General features: G+C 42.4%; 1 protein-coding gene across 2 annotated transcripts in view; it reads left to right on the top strand.

The window, feature by feature from the left end:
* The window catches only part of Wls (Wnt ligand secretion mediator), a 96608-nt gene extending 80597 nt beyond the window's left edge, over window positions 1-16011 (top strand). For both annotated transcript variants that reach the window (XM_020183087.2, XM_074079790.1), the window contains 2 exons: window positions 6583-6736; window positions 15068-16011. In XM_020183087.2, coding sequence (XP_020038676.1) covers window positions 6583-6736; window positions 15068-15177 — 264 coding nt within the window. In that variant the 3' untranslated portion in view covers window positions 15178-16011. The remainder of the gene's footprint in view (window positions 1-6582; window positions 6737-15067) is intronic.
* Window positions 16012-17913: the final 1902 nt, after the last annotated feature.

A 17913-nucleotide genomic window follows, 5' to 3' on the forward strand; every position in this document is an offset into this window, starting at 1 on the left:
AAACTCTACAGAGCTGCTGAGGCAGGGAGCAGAGAGTCTCTCACGTTGAACACCTGTTCAAGCCTTTTGATCACTGTAAGCTGGGATTTGTTATGCCTGGCCACATGGCTGACTTTTTCCCCTTTTAGTACAGCCTTGTGGAAGGTAAAATTGTTGAATAAATTAAAAGCCTGCAGCCACATTGAGAATAAGTGTTTCAAGCCCTGTAGCACAAACACTAATAAGCAAGTATTAATTGGATTGGATCCTTATCTAGTGTTAACACAGATCCACTAACAGTCCATCATCCATTCTTTGTAGTAATTATATTGCCACTAAAACATGAAATGTAATTCAAAAATCCTTCTGATAGAAACTTACCATTCCACTGGTTATTTCCCAAACTCAAAGTTTCACTGTACTTTGAAACCTCAATAATGATAGCTGTAATAAGTTTAAAGTATTGGTAACTTTCTATGGAAGGTAGAAAGGACTGTTTAAATCTAATGTTTTGTGCATATCATTCATTTGAGCTTCATAAAAATCTTTCACAGAATATGAAATCTAATGGCTTTAGACACATTTACCATTTATGTATTTTCCAGCTGAGTCCGAATGTGGATGGATTACTTAACAATACTAGGGTTTAATCTTTCTTGTTAAACAAAAATTCCAACTTTAGAGGGTGCCGTAAGGATCAAGGAAAGTAATATTGCAAAGTGATTGTCAGAGCCACTGGCACATCCTAAGCATGGCTAGCTGTGTTCATGTAAATAGCAAGAAGTCTGACCAAATACATACAAGTTGGAGACCAGAACTTTGTCCACTTGTCTCTTGTCGATCCTCTGTCATCTTTATATTTGGGCCATGTAGAAAATTTTGTTAGAGCCAATAGATTCTGCTAGCAGTTTTTCCTCTAGCATATGGGTTTGGTTTTGTTTGGCAGTACTAGGGTTTGAACTCAGGGCCTTATATTTGCTAGGCAGGCACTCTACCAGTTGAGCCATTCTGCCAGCCCCTTTTTATATTGGGTATTTTCGAGATAGAGTCTCATGAACTATGCCTGAGTTGCCTGAGTTGGCTTCAAACTGAGATCCTCCTTTTCTCTGACTCCTGAGTAGATAAGATTATACACTGAGCCACCAGTGCCTGGCTACAGAACAGGGGCTTTGTAGGGACTCCTTTAGCAACTTGGCAAAGGGTCTCTTCATAGAATTCTTCTAAATGAGTAAAATTAAATATTTTGGGTTTCAAAGGAAATCTCATATGTGTGTACCGTTAGACATATTTATAATTATAAATATTAGTATTATGAGTATTAATATACTGTATGCTGTATATCTCCTGCAAATGTAATTGATATGAAAATATGGTTTCTATTGAATGAAAAATCACAATTAGTGCTAATACTATACAGATTTTTTTTTTTCTACACCTATAGTTGAAGGAAGCAGTTTCAGAGACTGGTAAAGATAAAGATATACTTTTGCTATTCCAGTTCATGGGCCCCTTGAATTCTATCCAAGGAAACCTTAGGTTAAGAGCCTGTAGATCTCTGTTGGCTGTGCCTTGTTGGTGTTGCTGGCTCTGCTGAAAACCAAAGCGCATTTGAAAAAGTATAAAACAATACTACCATATACATGTCTTCATAAGTTCTGTTCCCCGCATCTGCTTGACCTGTAACAGTGCTCTGTTTCCATCAGAATGTTCACTTATCAAACCTTGGAAATTTCCCTCTCCACTCTAAATGCAGTAAAACCACTTCTAATCCTGAATGAGTTTTTTATTCAACTAAGGCTTAAACATCCATATTCAAGCAAGAGTGTCAGAAGCGTGCTTCTGCCACTTTACAAGGCTGGAGTTCTCCCCACAGCCATCTCTCACTGTCTCTGCAGAGTTCTGTCCGCCTGAAGTCAAAGGGATACAACCTTACGGTGGTTACACATTGCCAGAATTTAACCTCGTACATGTTTAATTAGTGCATTTTTCAAAGCGATGGAAGCTGTCTTCCAGGAAACATAGTTTGTGGCTTTTTATTGGAGAAAAAAATGAATATTCCATTGCCCAAGTATCTGGCTGCAGCCCATGGCTGACTTTTTGTATCTATCTGCCCTGATAGGCTTGGAGTGGATTTCAATTCTTAGAGGGTGGCCATGAGGTCTTTTGAATTCCATTAGCAGATCACGTTCCTCCTGCTGGGTTTTTTTTTTTTAAGGTTTATTTATAGACATCTAAGATGTTTTCCAGCATAACTGTCTGTGTCCCAGGTACTGTATTAATGTAGTCATTGGAGGATTTATTTTCTAATGTCATTTTGGAATGTCAGAGCAATGAGCTCACCTGAATGAAAACCTATTGGGTGACTTTTTGAAATGGATCCCAGCCTTAGGTAAAAGGAATGTTTTAAAACCCCTATTATACTCAGGCTTGCTGGGAGAGCTTGCATTTAAGCCCCATGAAATATAATGCGAAGGGATCTCGCCAGGATATTGAAGCTCTAAGGACAGGAATGAAAGGCCCACAGGAAGCTGTGGAATGTGGTGACCTTGAAGCTTTGTAGCTGGGGACTGAGGTGCAGCCTTTTAATGCCTGCCATTTTAATGGCCTCAGTCATAGCAACCAAGAGATGGCATATTAGTCTGGTCTCTCAGCCCTTCCCTCTGGAGGAAAAAGAAGTATTGTATGTAGAGGTGGTGGCACCAGGGACAGAGGTGCCATGCAGGGGAGGGTCACTGACCATCACTAAGGGGACCTCTAGGGGCCTGACATTCAGGCCAAGCTACATGCAGTGAACTCCCAGAGAACCTGTATCCAGCTCTTGTGTGTGTGTGTGTGTGTGTGTGTGTGTGATTACTTCATTCTGTGACTTACGGAGGAAACATTTCCCGTAAGAGAGCCTGCATCTAGGGTTTGGAAATCTTATTATTAAGTGGAATACTGTTGTCAAGACTACTGGGTGTAAAGGGATTTGACCTTCCCTTGGCTCCAGGGGTATAATTGGGTGGTTTCACACAAAAGTAAATTGTTGCAATGTAAAACCAGGAAAAGGAGTGTCTTTTAGAAAAAAGACTTATGCAGAGAGTGAGATGATTTTTTTCTTTTCTTTTAGAGTGGGGCTGTCTGATTTTTCTCTCTGAAAGTTAGAGGGGGCAGGGAAGTTCACCTTTGTGCCTTGACAGTAGATTTTGGATCTACAAGGCTTGCTCTGCTAAGGCTGCTAATTGTGGTTCATGTTGGTGGGAACGTGTTCAGAGCTCAAGATGTCTTAGGGCTGAGTAATTGAGAGAAGACATAGGAAAACAAAATCCGCTCTCCAAACTAGGGTATCTATTCAGTTTATTTAGGCAATTCGACTCTTTGTCCACTGCAGGAAATAATGTATTTACAGATTTAAAACTTAGTACATGGGTAGTTCTACAACTGTATTCCAAACAACATGCATGTCCCAGAGCAAACATGAGAAGAAGATATAGTATACTATTTTCTCAGTCAGGCTTAGCTTCTGCATGGCTGTCTTGTATGAGTATGCTAGTCCTGTGGTTCTTCTGTAAAATTATATTTTGTACATATATCCAGTTTATATATCACACATCACTATATCTAGGATATGTCGTGCACATGTACAGACTTGGATGTACATACAAACCTATGTACATATACTGTACAAAAATGGTCAGTGAAATAAATTTCCAAAGGAAATTTGATCTTACACAATGGTTGCCTCATATGCTACCTTCAGAGACTGACCCTGTTTAAGATAATATTCCTACCCTTGTGTTGTATAAGGGTTAAGAGCACCTTCTTTTAGGGTCAGACCCATGGCGGTGATTTCTAGCTGAACAACCTTGGACAAGATATTCCACACCTCTCTCTACCACAGTTTACCCATGTATTGAATGGAAATATTATCTGCCTCACAGAGTTGTGTTAAAACTACATCATATCTTTCATGTAAGATGCTTAGCATAGTGACTGGAATATCATGGAATATTATGAACTTTGAATAAGTGTTAACTATGGTTATTCTTGCTATTATTACAGAAGAATATTAGCTTTGGTCATTTCTGTGCTTACCATTTGTTTTAAATGGTAATAAAGGAAACCAGTAGAGATCAATATTTAAACTAGCACATGTCACATATTACCATCTCTTCTCACTGTTAAGTGCAATTATTGTGACTTACTATAGGGTGTAATATTTCTTTTTTTCTATTCCTAGTGGTACCACCCTGATTAAGATTCTGAACCTCCCCCTGTCATAGGATCTCCACGTCCCAGGAACACATCTGGGAGTTCTCCCCAGTCCCCAGCATAGTGGTACCTCCCCTAGACTTTCCACCTCCCACTGGCTGAGTGTATTGTCCTTTCAAAGGTTTCCACCACCAGCATGCGAAAATGGTTTTGCTGTGAAGCGTTCCTTCCTTCCATACCCATCACCACCACCACCGACTGATGGTGTCCCTGCCCTTGGGCCAAAAAAAGGTCTTGTCCTTTGAGGTCTGGGTAAGGTATCACCTACTCAAGGATGCTGTCCTCCAACCTCAGAATCCAACCTTCCAAAGCCAAATAGATAGGAGTCCAATGTCTCACCACTCAGAACCTCAGTTTCCTGTTTTTAGACTGACCCCTTAGACTCAAGGTCCATCCCAACCAATTCCTCAGAGCCAGTGGCACAACCTCTCTCTACCCCTCCCACCATGGTCTTTCCCACTGCGAGCCAACCTACAAAACTCCTCCTCAGGCAGATTACACCTTGGTGCTCCCTCTGCCCTACCAGCTTTGCCTTGGGCAGAAGTTTCTTAAGAATGACTGTTTCTCTCCTTATGTGCTATTTCCATGTGTTTATGCTGAGTCCCTGCAACATTTCTGTACTTTGACATTCATTCAACGGACGTGTTGAGACCATTGGGTACCAGGTCTGCAAACTGGTGTTTCCTTATATAGGTCAGTCATACCAATCCTAGCAATAATCTGTTAGCCAGAATTGTCGATTGTTTTCCCAGCTTATGTCACAGGATGTGATATAGGCCTTTCCCCTAACTGAAGGGCCCACTGCCCTAACACAATAGAAAAATCATCCTATTCTGTCTTGCTTACAGCTCATTGAGCCTAGCCTCCTCTCCTACATCTACTCCCTGCAGAAAAGTGTTGGGGCACGCACATAAATTTCCAGAAACTACTAAAGCTTCCTTTCCCTTTCCATCATCCTCATGGAAAAATTGTCATAAGATGCTCTAAGTATTATAGTTTTTATAAAGTTAGGATATTCTGTACTTTAAAGTAAGAAGAATAGCATTTGGAGACACTTCCATGAAGTCATAGGTAGCTTGAATGTTGAAGCATGACCTGAAGTCACTAATGGTTATAAAATCCATCTTTGCTAAATAAACACTCCTGGACAGTTCATATAAAATTAATTATTTTCCAAAATAAGGGTTCATGGTGGTAGTTTATGAGTTATGAAAATGACCAGTTATGTATCACTAAGGCCAAACTAATACTGGTAATCCTAGACCTTCATAACCCCATTCACTTACAATCCAGGTCTTCCAAAAGGAAAAACCGGTGCTTAACACCTTACTAGGTCTTGGAGAATACAGAGGAGTGCATGAAGGCATGCAGACTTCTATATCATAAGCATGAGGTGACATCAGCTTGCTTGTTAAAGTCATTAACATTTAGATTCCAGCTTGCTGTCTTACCATTTAGAAGTGGCTCCTGGAGAGCGTTTATATAACCCAGCCTCATTAAACTGTCACAGAAGCATTCATCCAGTACTTTCTTTTATTCCCATTTAAAGTTTCTTGCAGCAAGCAGAAGTGGTCAAAGTCATTTCAGTGATCTCAGAGCTCAACAGCTCTGTTGACAATTCTTAGTGTAATCCATATGTCTTCAGGCAGCCCTTAAAACAATTACCAAGTCATTAACGCAGACAAAAGCACCTTCAAGACATCTCTTACAGAATTACTGAGCATATGAAATCTTCATAATTACCTTTGAGTGACTTACCTTGAGTGCCATTTTATAAATAAGATTTATTGTTTATTGTGTAGCACAGTTTTAAAATATTTTATTTAATTCTCCTTCATAACTTTAATTTTACACTAAGTAAACTGAAGTTTACAGTCTTCAGCCTTACTTGTCTGATTAAACAGAGTGAGTGGTAGAGCCTAAATTTGAATTAACCTATGTCACTGCACACCTATGGGCTGTCAGCCACTGGAGATATGGTAGCAAGCAAAACTCCTGCCTGCAGGGAGTTTACATCTAGCCCCAGCAGAGGAGGAATTAACAATAGTGGATAGGAGTTAGGCTCAAACACAATCTCTAATTTAGGGATAACGATGGATGGCTGTTTTTGAGAAGAGACACTCCACAGGTGATGCTAATGTGTAGCCAAGGAAAACACCCTGACTCTGTGCCTCACACATGGTAATTCCACAGTTGACCAATTTTTACTGGGATGATTCAGATTAAAACATGGAGTCTTACATGGCCCTTGACTTTCCATAGAAGAGCCCTGGTTATCATGTTGGTTGGTTTCTATATTGGTATTATGTTTCTTCTCTGCTCCAATTGGATGTCACTGTTCTTTTTCTATAGGTGACAGAAGGCCATTGGAAATGGGGTGGCGTCACTGTCCAAGTGAACAGTGCTTTTTTCACAGGCATCTATGGGATGTGGAACCTGTATGTCTTTGCGTTGATGTTCTTGTATGCACCATCCCATAAGAACTATGGGGAAGACCAATCTAATGGTAAGTCTCTGCCTCTGGCACAGATTAATTCTCTACAAGATTTAAATGACTAAAGCTTTGGGCTCACCACTTACTTTCCTCCATGTGTCCTCCGAATGCTGAGAGACAGTGAACAATCACCCCCAAAGTACTCTGAAGCCATAGAACAAAAGCCATCACAGCCAGATAGCTCTTAAAGTCCTCATTTTTTAATCTTTAAAGTACATTTGTAAGAAAAATGATCTTTTCTATCGAAGTATTTGTTACCCTCTTAGATTACTTAAAAATTCCTCAGGTCGCCATCTTAGGTGACTTGCATGTTTAAAGGGTCCTTGCTTCTCCTTCCGGATTCCTGTTCAACTCCATTGCCCACCAAGCTGCATGTCCTAACCCAATTTTATCCAATCGGGAAAGACTGTGAACCTTTGACCTGGACAAATCCCAGGTGAGGCCCAGGTACGACTGCGTCAGGGATATAAGGAGGAGCCACTGTCAGCCATCTTGTGCTTATGTGTTGCTTAGCTGGAGTGAGCACATGCTTGCACCCTCTTGATCAAGAGAAATTGCCTTGTCAAGATTTTCTGTCTCTTGTGTGTCTGTTTTTGGCACAGGAGGGTTATCGATTCCAACACATTGAGAATATTTCATTCTATTCTAAAATATGTCTCCTTTTAGTACAAAAATCAAATTTGCTTTCCTCAATTTTTTGAGCAAAATTGATGCTCGTAGAGTATGCTACATTTATTCTTCCAATTTGTGAAATGAGATCCTGAGTATCAGGTGGTGGGAGTCTGAACCCTGAGAGACGAAGAGAGAATGTGCTCCATTTTCCCCCTTCTCATTTTTCTTCAAGGGTTTTTGTTTTTTTGGTGCTGGGAATGAAATTCAGTCCCTCACATACTCTGGGCAAATGCTGCATCCCCAGCCTTTCAAGAGTGTTGTGGGTTTCTTGTTTGTTTTTCACAAATATCCAGACCAACAGGTCTTCTCCTGAATATTCCTATCTTTTAGTCTTAGGGTGTTCTGTCTTACCGTATAATCACAGAACCCTGAGATGTTGATGCCTGAAGGAACCACAGAGAATTTAGCCAGTCTGGTTCTCTTAAAGATGAGGAAACTCAGGGCCAGCAAAAGGAAGAGCTTGCTGAGATTTTTTTCCACTAGTCTTGGCGGAAGGAAATGATTATTCCTGACATAACCAGTGCAGTCAACACATAGTAGGTGGCCCAGGGAACAACTGGTTTAATAGCTCCTCTTGCTATTAAAGTTGCTTATATACTGCTTCTCTTTTTTTACATCTGCTTTACCCTCACTATAGCCTTACTGCTCCCCAAACAGAGGGCACACTTTCTCAAATTAGAACCAGGTGTGCCTCACTCTGCCTTAGTGCAGAGACCAGTGTGGTGGCAGCTCCTGAGCACCAGGGTTGGCCTCTCTTCTAGGAAGTGTTCAGCGGTGTGTTTTGAATGACTGGTTGACATATCTGTCCTCATCTTGGCCTCATGAAACCCTACCCATCTTTGGGCCCAATCAAAATGCTGCCTGCTCCTTAAAAGTATTTCCAGCCACTAGAAGATGACATTCAATGGAATGTTGTTTTCATTGGGATGTTGATAGGTTTTAGTAGTCAAATAAGTTTGAGTTAGGTGAGATTTTCACTTCAAGATAGCTTTAGAAAATTAATTTGTACTGTAAGTCTCTTAGAAGAGGTGGGGATAATAGCATTCCCCCCAGGTTATTAAATCACTTGTTCCTGGAGCCCTTTTCCTAGACAGTATGTCTTTTGGAACTCCATCCTAAGAAGCAGGCCTGGGAGACCATGATTTCTCTTTTCACTGGTGATACAAGAGCCTGCCCATGCCTTTGCTCTCCTCCCCGATTCACTCCTTAAGGAGTGGTTCTTAAAGATGCTTTAGAAGTGAGTACTTTAGAAATCAGAGCTCTAGATCAGCATTCATATTTCACAGATGGGCCAATGATCATAAAAGTAAGAAAGAAGAAGCCAGGCAATAGGGAGTGGAGAGAGGAGGGATCTATGCTGGGGTCAAGGGTAGTGGAGTGGCCTCGCTAACATCTGTCTTTACACTGTACTGGCCAATTCCATGCAAGAGCATCCTGGTCACAGACTGCTTTTCCCTCCTATACCTTGAGCTCTTCGAAGTAAAGACTTCTTGTCACACTCAATTTTAGGTCCATCTCTGGCATGGATCCTGGGTAAGAATAAAGACTTGACTTATCTACCCCTACCTAACTATTGGTTTGGCTGATACCTTTCTAGAAGCCTTGTGAGCTGGGCAGCCATCAGCTTCCCCTCCAGTGTTAACCCTCATGTGTCCACTATGGGCAGGCAGCCTCTTGAACAGTGGACCTCCACAATGCCAGCAGGAGGGGATTCTGGGCTTGTGGACCAGAACCTTGATTTCATTTTATGGTCATCCTGTTGGAATTGGACAGAAACCACATGGCCCTGTCCTTGACTTGAGCACAGGAATTCTTGTTGTCCAGGGAAATACCATGGAACCCTGCCTCCCCGGGATGTTGTAGTGAAAATAATAACTAAGTTTTTGAGCACTGACTACTTGCTGCACACTCTATGTACAACCCTTCTGGTTGCTTTCACTGTGTGACACCTGTGCATGGCTTCTCCCAATTATAAGGGATCCCTCTGGGTCCCTCTGAACTGTGACATTCTGTGGTTATCTTTTCTCATGCTAGCAAGGAAGTGGTATTGGAGCAGCTCCTGTCACTGAGTGGCAGCCCACGGGTGACATCTATCTCAGTAAGATTGTGCCCAACTCAGGAGTGCTGAGCAAATGGAGGTGGAGAGCCATAGCCAATTCTGCAGAGTCAGGTGCTAGGCAGCTCCTGTCAGGACTTCTTACCCTGCACAGCAGCCACCCTACTAGGCTTGAAACCTCACAATTGAGGATCAACTTGATCTCTTCCTCATTAGATGTTTTTGTTGAAGACAGCTTGATGTGTAATTTCACAGGAAGCTCAAAAATTGGTTCACAGTAGGTGGCCATGTCCCCTGATTCCTTTCCCAAGGACTGCTTGGAAATATTCATGGTTGATTTGGATTGTCTGGGATGTGTACTTACCATTAGCATTTTGTGCCCAGATTCTAAAGACACTAAATGTCCTCTTATAATAAAGACTTGTCACACCTCTACTGCCAGCAGCCCCCCTGTTGCAAACAGCCTTTCAACATTTTAGTGGCAGGCTCTTTTGGAACCCTGTGCTTATCATAAACTCAGAAGCCATACAATTTGGCAGTTCTCTGATGATGACGTGATGAGCTATGACTTCACAGCCGCCTGTTGTGTCCTGCACATTCCTGTTTGGTTGTATGACCTATGGGAAAGAGTCTCTTCCCCATTGGGCTCTCTGGTCACCTTCCTTCTTTACTCTCTTTCCCTTTCACCTCTTCACTTACCAGCAGAACAGAGGATGTGTTCTAGGAATTATGGAGCATTAGCCAAGATTGTGAAGCTCCTTAGAAATGTCTAATTTGGAATATTCCATGGAAACTTAAAAATGAGCTCTCAGGATGCTATACTGTCTTTTTAAATTCCTGGGGTGTCTGGATGGCATTTCTTCTCTCCCCTAGCCTTCTCAACACTCATTTCTGTGGAGTGGCTTTATTTTTAAGCTGACTTGGGCTCTTCCGCCCCCAGCTTCTAAAGTCCAGAGTTAAAAATCCAGATCTCCTACTACGGAGAATGAATCCCAGGTGTGGGGGGGTGGGGGGCTTCTTGTCTTGGTGAGAGGGATTCAGGGTAGATTATTGGGAAAGCCTATTTCCAGGAACTTGACAAGTAGTTCCTAATCCCAGAGGGGATAAAAAAGGGAAAGAAGCATTGAAGAGTATTCTTTTGCTTAGGAGGTGGGTGGAAAGAGATGCCAAGCTGCATGAGGCAGAAGTAAGGTGGAAAGAATTGAGCATCATTGTTTGCCTCTTCCTTTGGGTCACAGAATGGATAGAGAAGAGTGTTCTCTAGATTCTCTAGGTTCAATGGAGGGTCATTTTCCAAAAGAGCATTTCTCCCATGTATGTCTGTTTCTCTTCACTGTATAAATCAGAAAATACCCCAGACAAATCAACCACTGAGCACCTCAGAGCTTAGCACTGCACTAGGTTGAGTGAAGTGAGGCTCAAAAGAGTGGCAGAAACAGCCCTTGTCCTCAGGGAGCCATTAGCATGGTCTGGGGGTCAGTGTTTTCTCATCTGCTTCCTGAAACACAGGACCCAACAGAATAGCTCCAAACCAGAATATGTTCTCTGCTGACAGGCACTGTAAGAGTGGGGAGCACTGGGTTCCTACCTGTTGCTTGATTTACCACAACTGCAGTGATGGGACAGCCACATGAATCATCCTATATCTATCTATCTACCTATCTATCTATCGATCGATCAATCTCTCTATCTCTATCTATCTGTCTGTCCATCCATTATGTATACTATGTATATAGTAAATACACGTTACTCAAATATATGTTTATTTACTGAAATATATATTCATGTATGGTTCTGTTTCCTTGGGTTTCACATCCCCAGGTTCAATCAATTTCAGATCATAAGTACCCTAAAAAATAAAAGCATCTGCACCGAACATGTAAAGACTTGTCTTTTTATTGTCATTGCTCCCTGAACAATACAGTGTAATGATACAGCATAGCATTTAGGTATTATAAGTCGCCTAGGTCTGATGTAAAGCACACAGGAGGATTGCATAGTTCTATGCAAATATTAAAACATTTTATATTAGGGACTTGAGCTTTGTGGATTTGGGTATTATCAGGAGATCCTGGGACCAATCCACCATGGAGACCAAGGGATGCTTATATATGTGTAATCATCTTATGTGTGTGTTAGTTATGAATGTAGAAGAAAGAACATGAACTTTGGTGATAGGTGCAGATGGCCTAGATCTTGGTTCCACCACAGTCTGTGTTTGACCTTGAGAACCAAGGGTGAACTCAGCTGTCTGACTTGCATGGTTGAGTAATTGAGTGTTAACTTGCCTTTCTGGTTGTGAGGATGGAATTAGGGAGTCCTCCTTAATATTAGAAGACCTTTGTTCTCTCCCAGAATCTGGGAAACAACCTCAGAACAGGTACAGCAGTTTTCCTTCTTTTCACTGATACATGGTTGTCATTAAAAGACAGCCAGTCTTAACAAGTTGCAGCCAGAGAGTGACTTTCTTGGTCCTCAGGAGGCATTCCAGGCAGTTAGAACAAAGCAGCACCACACACCTGTGCGTGTGACACCACAGATGTGCATTCACTGTCATAGCGCTTGGAGATTCAGTGGGTGCCAGAGATTGAGTCATTTCATGAAAGTCAGGAAGATCCAGCCTCCATTGTTATGATATGAGCTGAGCTGAGCTGATGTTATAACCAAGAAGAAAGTTACTGCCTTTCTCTCTGTCTTATTTTTTTCTTTATTCCTCCGATAAGAAGCATATCATTTTTGGGAGCATTTCTTTTTATCTTTGATCGAGAGAGACTTTGAGCACTGAGCACCAGGAGCCAAGACAGAAAGACTAACAGATGGAGCAAGAGTTTGGCAGAAGCAGGAGACGGTGGGACTTGGAGACAAATGGAGGAATCCCCACTCCTCCTATGCCACTGCCATATTCCCACATCCATTCCCAAAGAGGAAAACATTGTCCTTCAAGGTACAATGAGCCCACACAAAAGTCATGAATTTTTCTACACAGCCCCATTGTCTGGGTCCTCATCCAGCACATTAGAGAAATTAAGGATGCCTCAACATCTAACTATTGTACAAGGAAATACAGGGCATGCTAGGTCCCTAGCAGTGCATATGCCAAACGGCCATTCCTACCAGCTCTCCTGTCAGTGCTCTCACCTGTGTGCTGAAAATTCATCCACTATAAAGCAGAAATAGTACGCTAAGCACTCATCCAAATTATTGTATGTGTATATTTACAAATGTGACACACTTATGCAAACTTTGTACTTCACTGGCAGTCTCCTTGGCTGTTGGAAATGAGTATTTGAGAAGAGACTTTAGGACCAAAAGAGGGAGAGCCTGGGTCCTGGAGCCTCATTGCTCCAGTTTGAATCTCATCACTATTGATCCATCTGAGCTTTGAGAAAGTTACTTACCCTTGCTGTGCCTCCATTTCTTCATTAGCAGAACAGGAGTGATGGTCATAGTGCCTCTACCAGAGGATTGCTATGAGAAGTAGTGTATTAATATTTGTACAGCACTTAAAACTGCATCAGAGCCAGGAATGGTAGTCACATCTGTAATTCTGGCACTGGGGAGGGTGAGGCAGGAGGATTGAGAGCTCAAGGCCAGCCTGGGATATACGGGGGCGGGGGGTGAAGTTGAGAAAGAAATTTAAATTGTATGAGGCACGTGATAAGCACTGTAACATAGGTGTCTGTTATTAAAAAAAAAAAAGCCAAAACAACTTTAGCTGTTTCTTCAAGTGGCCTGCAGGAAGGTACATATTATATTTTCTAGAATTTGCAGATTGAAGTCACCTTTTTAGGTTTAAAGAACGGGCATCTGTGGTTCAAAATCTTGAGTAGAATTCCATTCCAGTGAGTTTCCAAGTCTCCTGGGGAAGGGATTCCTTAGGCAAACATTCCACTGGGGTGCTCAGGACTGTCTTTGAAACTCTGATGACTCACAGACATGCAGATCACCAAACTGGCTTTGAAGTTCTTATGGCTCGGCCCACATATGCAAATACAGGACTTGCTTCTTTGACCTGGGAGTGTGAGGCTGGTACTTCACCTGCTTGACAGGACTAGAAGTTGTAGCTGCAAGAAGGCAGGTTAGTGACCTGAGAGAATTTACTCATTGTGCAAGTAAGGTTTCACTTGGCCTGAGGCAGCCACAGTCAAGCCTCTGCCAGCTTGGAACTGGCATGTGCTGGAGGCTGGGCTAAGTCCTCTTTATTTAGGACCTTCTCTGTCCAGGTTCTGAGAGCTGTAGGTTGGTGCTTAGTGATAGGAGAGATTTTACAATGCTGAGAAATGTGTCTACAATGAAAACCTAGCACCATGTGGCCCTAAGGGAAAGGCCACAGCAGCTTTCACATTATGGAGTGGAATGCCAGTGGGAGATAGCATTTACTTATTTATTTATTGTGTATTTATTTGTCTGTTTGTTTATTTGCTTTGAACTAGGAAAAATTTCAGTACGAGAAAGTTCCATGTGTGCACAGTATAACAATCACAGACACTGGGCAGGACACAGTGGTTTAACACCTATCACCTCAGCCACTCAGGGAGGCAGACATCAGAAGGGTAGAAGGATGGCAGGATGGTGGTCCAAGGCTGGCCCAGGAAAAAAACTTTAGACCTTATCCAAAAAATATCTAAAGCCAATAAAAAAGGTGGGAGGGGGATCTCTTGCCTAACAAGCCCAAGGCCCTGAGTTAAAACCCCAGTACTGCCAAAACAAAAACTGTAACCACAAACACAAAGTTTAACTTTTATCCCTCCCCAGCACCCCACCTACAAATGCATATTACACGTGTACCGCCACACAGGGCTGAATGGATAACTGGTTCTGAATGTTTTCTATTTTTCTTTGGCTAGATTTCATTCACATACTGGTCTGATGGCAGAGACTACTATGGGTTTAATTTACAGAAACTCATTTTCTCCTGCTAATTGAGGAAAGACCACATTATTCCATTTTAGCAGAACACCTCTGTCCACTGGTAATGAATTCAAGACACTGCTTTGTATTGAATCCTGAGAAGCAGAAGAAAATTTGAAGCGAGTTTTTGGTACATTTGTCCTAAAGAATGCCCCAGATTGGTCCTGAATGTGTCAGATCAGTAACTTGTCCAATCTCTTGGCAGGTGTAGGCCTGTGTGTGAAAAAGCTGATTAGTAAATTATTCTCAACATGCCTGCCTGCCCTGCCCACCAGTCCAGAGGCGTGTTGTGCTGGCTTAGCCAATTGCATGGGCCTTGACCTCAGATGGTCCTACCTTGGCTGATTACGCTGTCACTGTCATGTGCCTGCTGTTCTGCCTAGGATGGTTTCCTCATCTGTAAAGATGGCATGATCAATAGTTCCCGCACCTTGTGAGGATTAAATAAGATCACATATAAAACATTTCAGATAGCATCAAGCACAAAGTAAGCACTCATTAAATGTTAATAATTACTACGAATAATATCAGCAACGAGCAAACTCACAAGTCATTAATGACCTGAATGCCAAAAATGATATTGAAAAACACTGCATCCCAAGTGGGAAGGTTGGGAGTTGGCTTATGCCTGGTTCATGAGCTGACTCTCCAGCTTGCCTCCCCTCCCTCCTTGTACACATCTAACTCCCAACGCCCTGTTTCAGATGACCTGGGTGTCCACAGCGGGGAAGAACTACAGCTCACCACCACGATCACCCATGTGGATGGACCCACTGAGATCTACAAGTTGACCCGAAAGGAGGCCCAGGAGTAGGGGGCACAGGGCCTGGATGGGACTCTTCACCCCCAACCTGTCCCACTGGAGTGGGGAGCCTACCACAGAGAGCTCCATGTACAAATGAATGCCTCCTCTCTTAGCTGTGGTTTCTTGGACCAGTGACAAGCACATTTGTCAGATGGCTTTCTGACAGTAGCTTTTGGAAGAGGACTCCTGCAGCCACTAATGCATTGTGTATGATAACAAAAACTCTGGTATGACACGTTTTCTGTGATCATTGTTAATTAGTGACATAGTAACATCTGTAGCAGGCAGTTAGTAAGCCTCATGTGTTTGGGGGTGTACTCCTTGGGGGGATGCTTTGGGCCAGATGGGGTCTATATAGAGTGGAATATGACTCTTTTTTTCCTGTTGTAGATTCTGGGATAGATGTTAACATTCTTTACAGTCCAAGGTATGCTGGTGTCATAGTCTCCTCACCCTCATCATGACCATTTTTTTTTTCCTATTTATATCACCAAGTAGCCTACTGAGTTAATATTTAAGTTGTCAATAGATATGTGTCCCTATTTTTTATGACTTAATATAAAATAACTGAATTTCATGAGAAGTTCTATTGCACCAGAGGCATTTATTTCAGCTTTAAAACCAAATCTGTGTATCCAATACTAACCAGACTGATGGATGTGGGTTTTGAAAAATGTTTGCTAAACTACCCAAGTAGGATTTATGGTATTAAATGGCCTTTGGGTCCTAAAAGCTTTTTTTAACCTCTTGCTTAAAATGTGTTTTCTTTTGATAAGATATTTCAAAGAGCCTTCAAAAGTGTAGACCCAATCATTTAAATAAACCTGAATGTATTTGCATATATGTTTATGTACACCCTCTTCCTCCTACTCAAATCAGTGTTCTTGCATGCACATCTGTCCCACGTTGAATCTAGGGGTGGGGAAATAGCTTTATGAGAAAATTAAAATATTTTGCCATCTATATGTTTTGGGGAAGTATCTCTTCCTGGAAATAAGGTAACATTTTCTGTATTGATGTTAGCCTTTCTAGGCAAGGAATATGACAAGGAATGCTCATATGTATGGTGACAAGGGTGGGAAAAGGTCATACACTTTAGAAACAGCCCCACACCCCACACACACACCTTATCCCCACCTCCCCAAATAGCCTATGTCATTGTATTCAACACTATCAGGGGAGAGGCAACATGGCACAGCAGAGAGAACACCCAATCCTGAGGTTAGAAAGCAGTGTCTTCCAGGTACTGGCAGTGGCTCATGCCTGTAATCCTAGCTACTTGGGAGACTGAAATTAGGAAGATCATGGTTCCAAGCCAGCCCAGACAAATAGTTCTAAGACCCCATCACCAAAACCACCAGAGCAAAATAGGCTGAAGGCATGGCTCAAGGGGTAGAGTGCTTGCTTTGCAAGCATGATGCCCTGAGTTCAAACCCCCATCCCACCAAAGAGAGAGAGAGAGAGAGAAAGAGAGAAAGAGAGGCAGAGAGAGAGAGAGAGAGAGAGAGAGAGAGAGAGAGAGAGGAAAGTAGAGTTTCCTGTTGAAAGTCTGTCATTTACTACTTGTGTGACCTTGTTCAAGCCACCTGACTGACTGTTCCCTCCCCTACAAACTGGATTCATAAAGTGTAACTGTATGACAGGGTCACAGTGAAAATTAAATCTGTTTATGTATATGGAAAAGCTTTATCAAATATAAATCCATATGAATAGGTTCTTCCTGGAGTAGTGTCATTTTTCAGACACTACTGCCTGGAGGTATTGGGCAGTCTGTTTAATATATCCACTTTGCACCACCAATGTTTGGTTCCTAATTGTCAATAAGCAGTGACAGTAAGAAACACTTTGACTTTGGCTCATAACCTAGTGAGTTATGGATGGTGCATGGTCAAAGTCACTCAACATCCAGTTACTGATCAACCACCCTGGTGCCAGAAATCAAGTGCACCCAATGCCTCCCAGCGTGACATGGAAGACAGACTTCAAAGCAGGACAGAAGGAGGACAGATTTCCCCGAGGACAGAGGGAGTATGTCTTTGTTCTCTGGGATGGGGCAAGGCCTGAGAGAGCCTTAAAAAAGAAGTCAGATTCTCCCAGGCACAAAGGGCAGAGGGAGCAGCAGTACAAAAGTCACAGAAGCAGCAAAACCTGGGGAATGTTTGGGTAAGGTTTGTTATCAGGCCTAACAGGCGCATAGGAGTACAATAGCCCCATGCTCCTGTGAGCCAGAACGAATGGTAAGTAACATGTCAGAATTAACCACTGGAGCAGGGCAAGACTGGACAAGCCCACCAAAGAGATCACAAAGGCAGCAGTAGAGAATGTGGAGAGGTTTATTTTGGAGATAAAACGGGTTTGAATGTTCTGAATGTGGGCTCCATGGAAAACAAAGAGTGGAGGGAAACTTCTGGCCCTTGACGGGTGAGGGAATGTTAGAACCCCGGACAGGAGTAAAGATTCCTGGATGAGAAATATCAGTAAGTTCCTAAGTAAGAGAAGCCAACTCCAGCAAGCTTAGCCCAAATAGGGACTTTACTAGAACTCTGCTGCAGTATCTCTAGGGTGCATGGAAGAGCTGAATTTTTCAGAAAGTGTAGGTCCAGGTATAGCTCTAAGGGACCCCAGCACCAAGAATTCTGGGCATTCCCCTGGAGTAGTGTCATGTACAACTAATCCAAGTCTTTGTCTCTCCCACTTCAGAACTGGGAGTGGTGTCTCTGTCCCATTCCACTTGCACAGAGGAAG

This window comes from Castor canadensis, chromosome 7 (assembly GCF_047511655.1).
Source record: "Castor canadensis chromosome 7, mCasCan1.hap1v2, whole genome shotgun sequence".
In the NCBI taxonomy this organism is placed as follows: domain Eukaryota; kingdom Metazoa; phylum Chordata; class Mammalia; order Rodentia; family Castoridae; genus Castor; species Castor canadensis.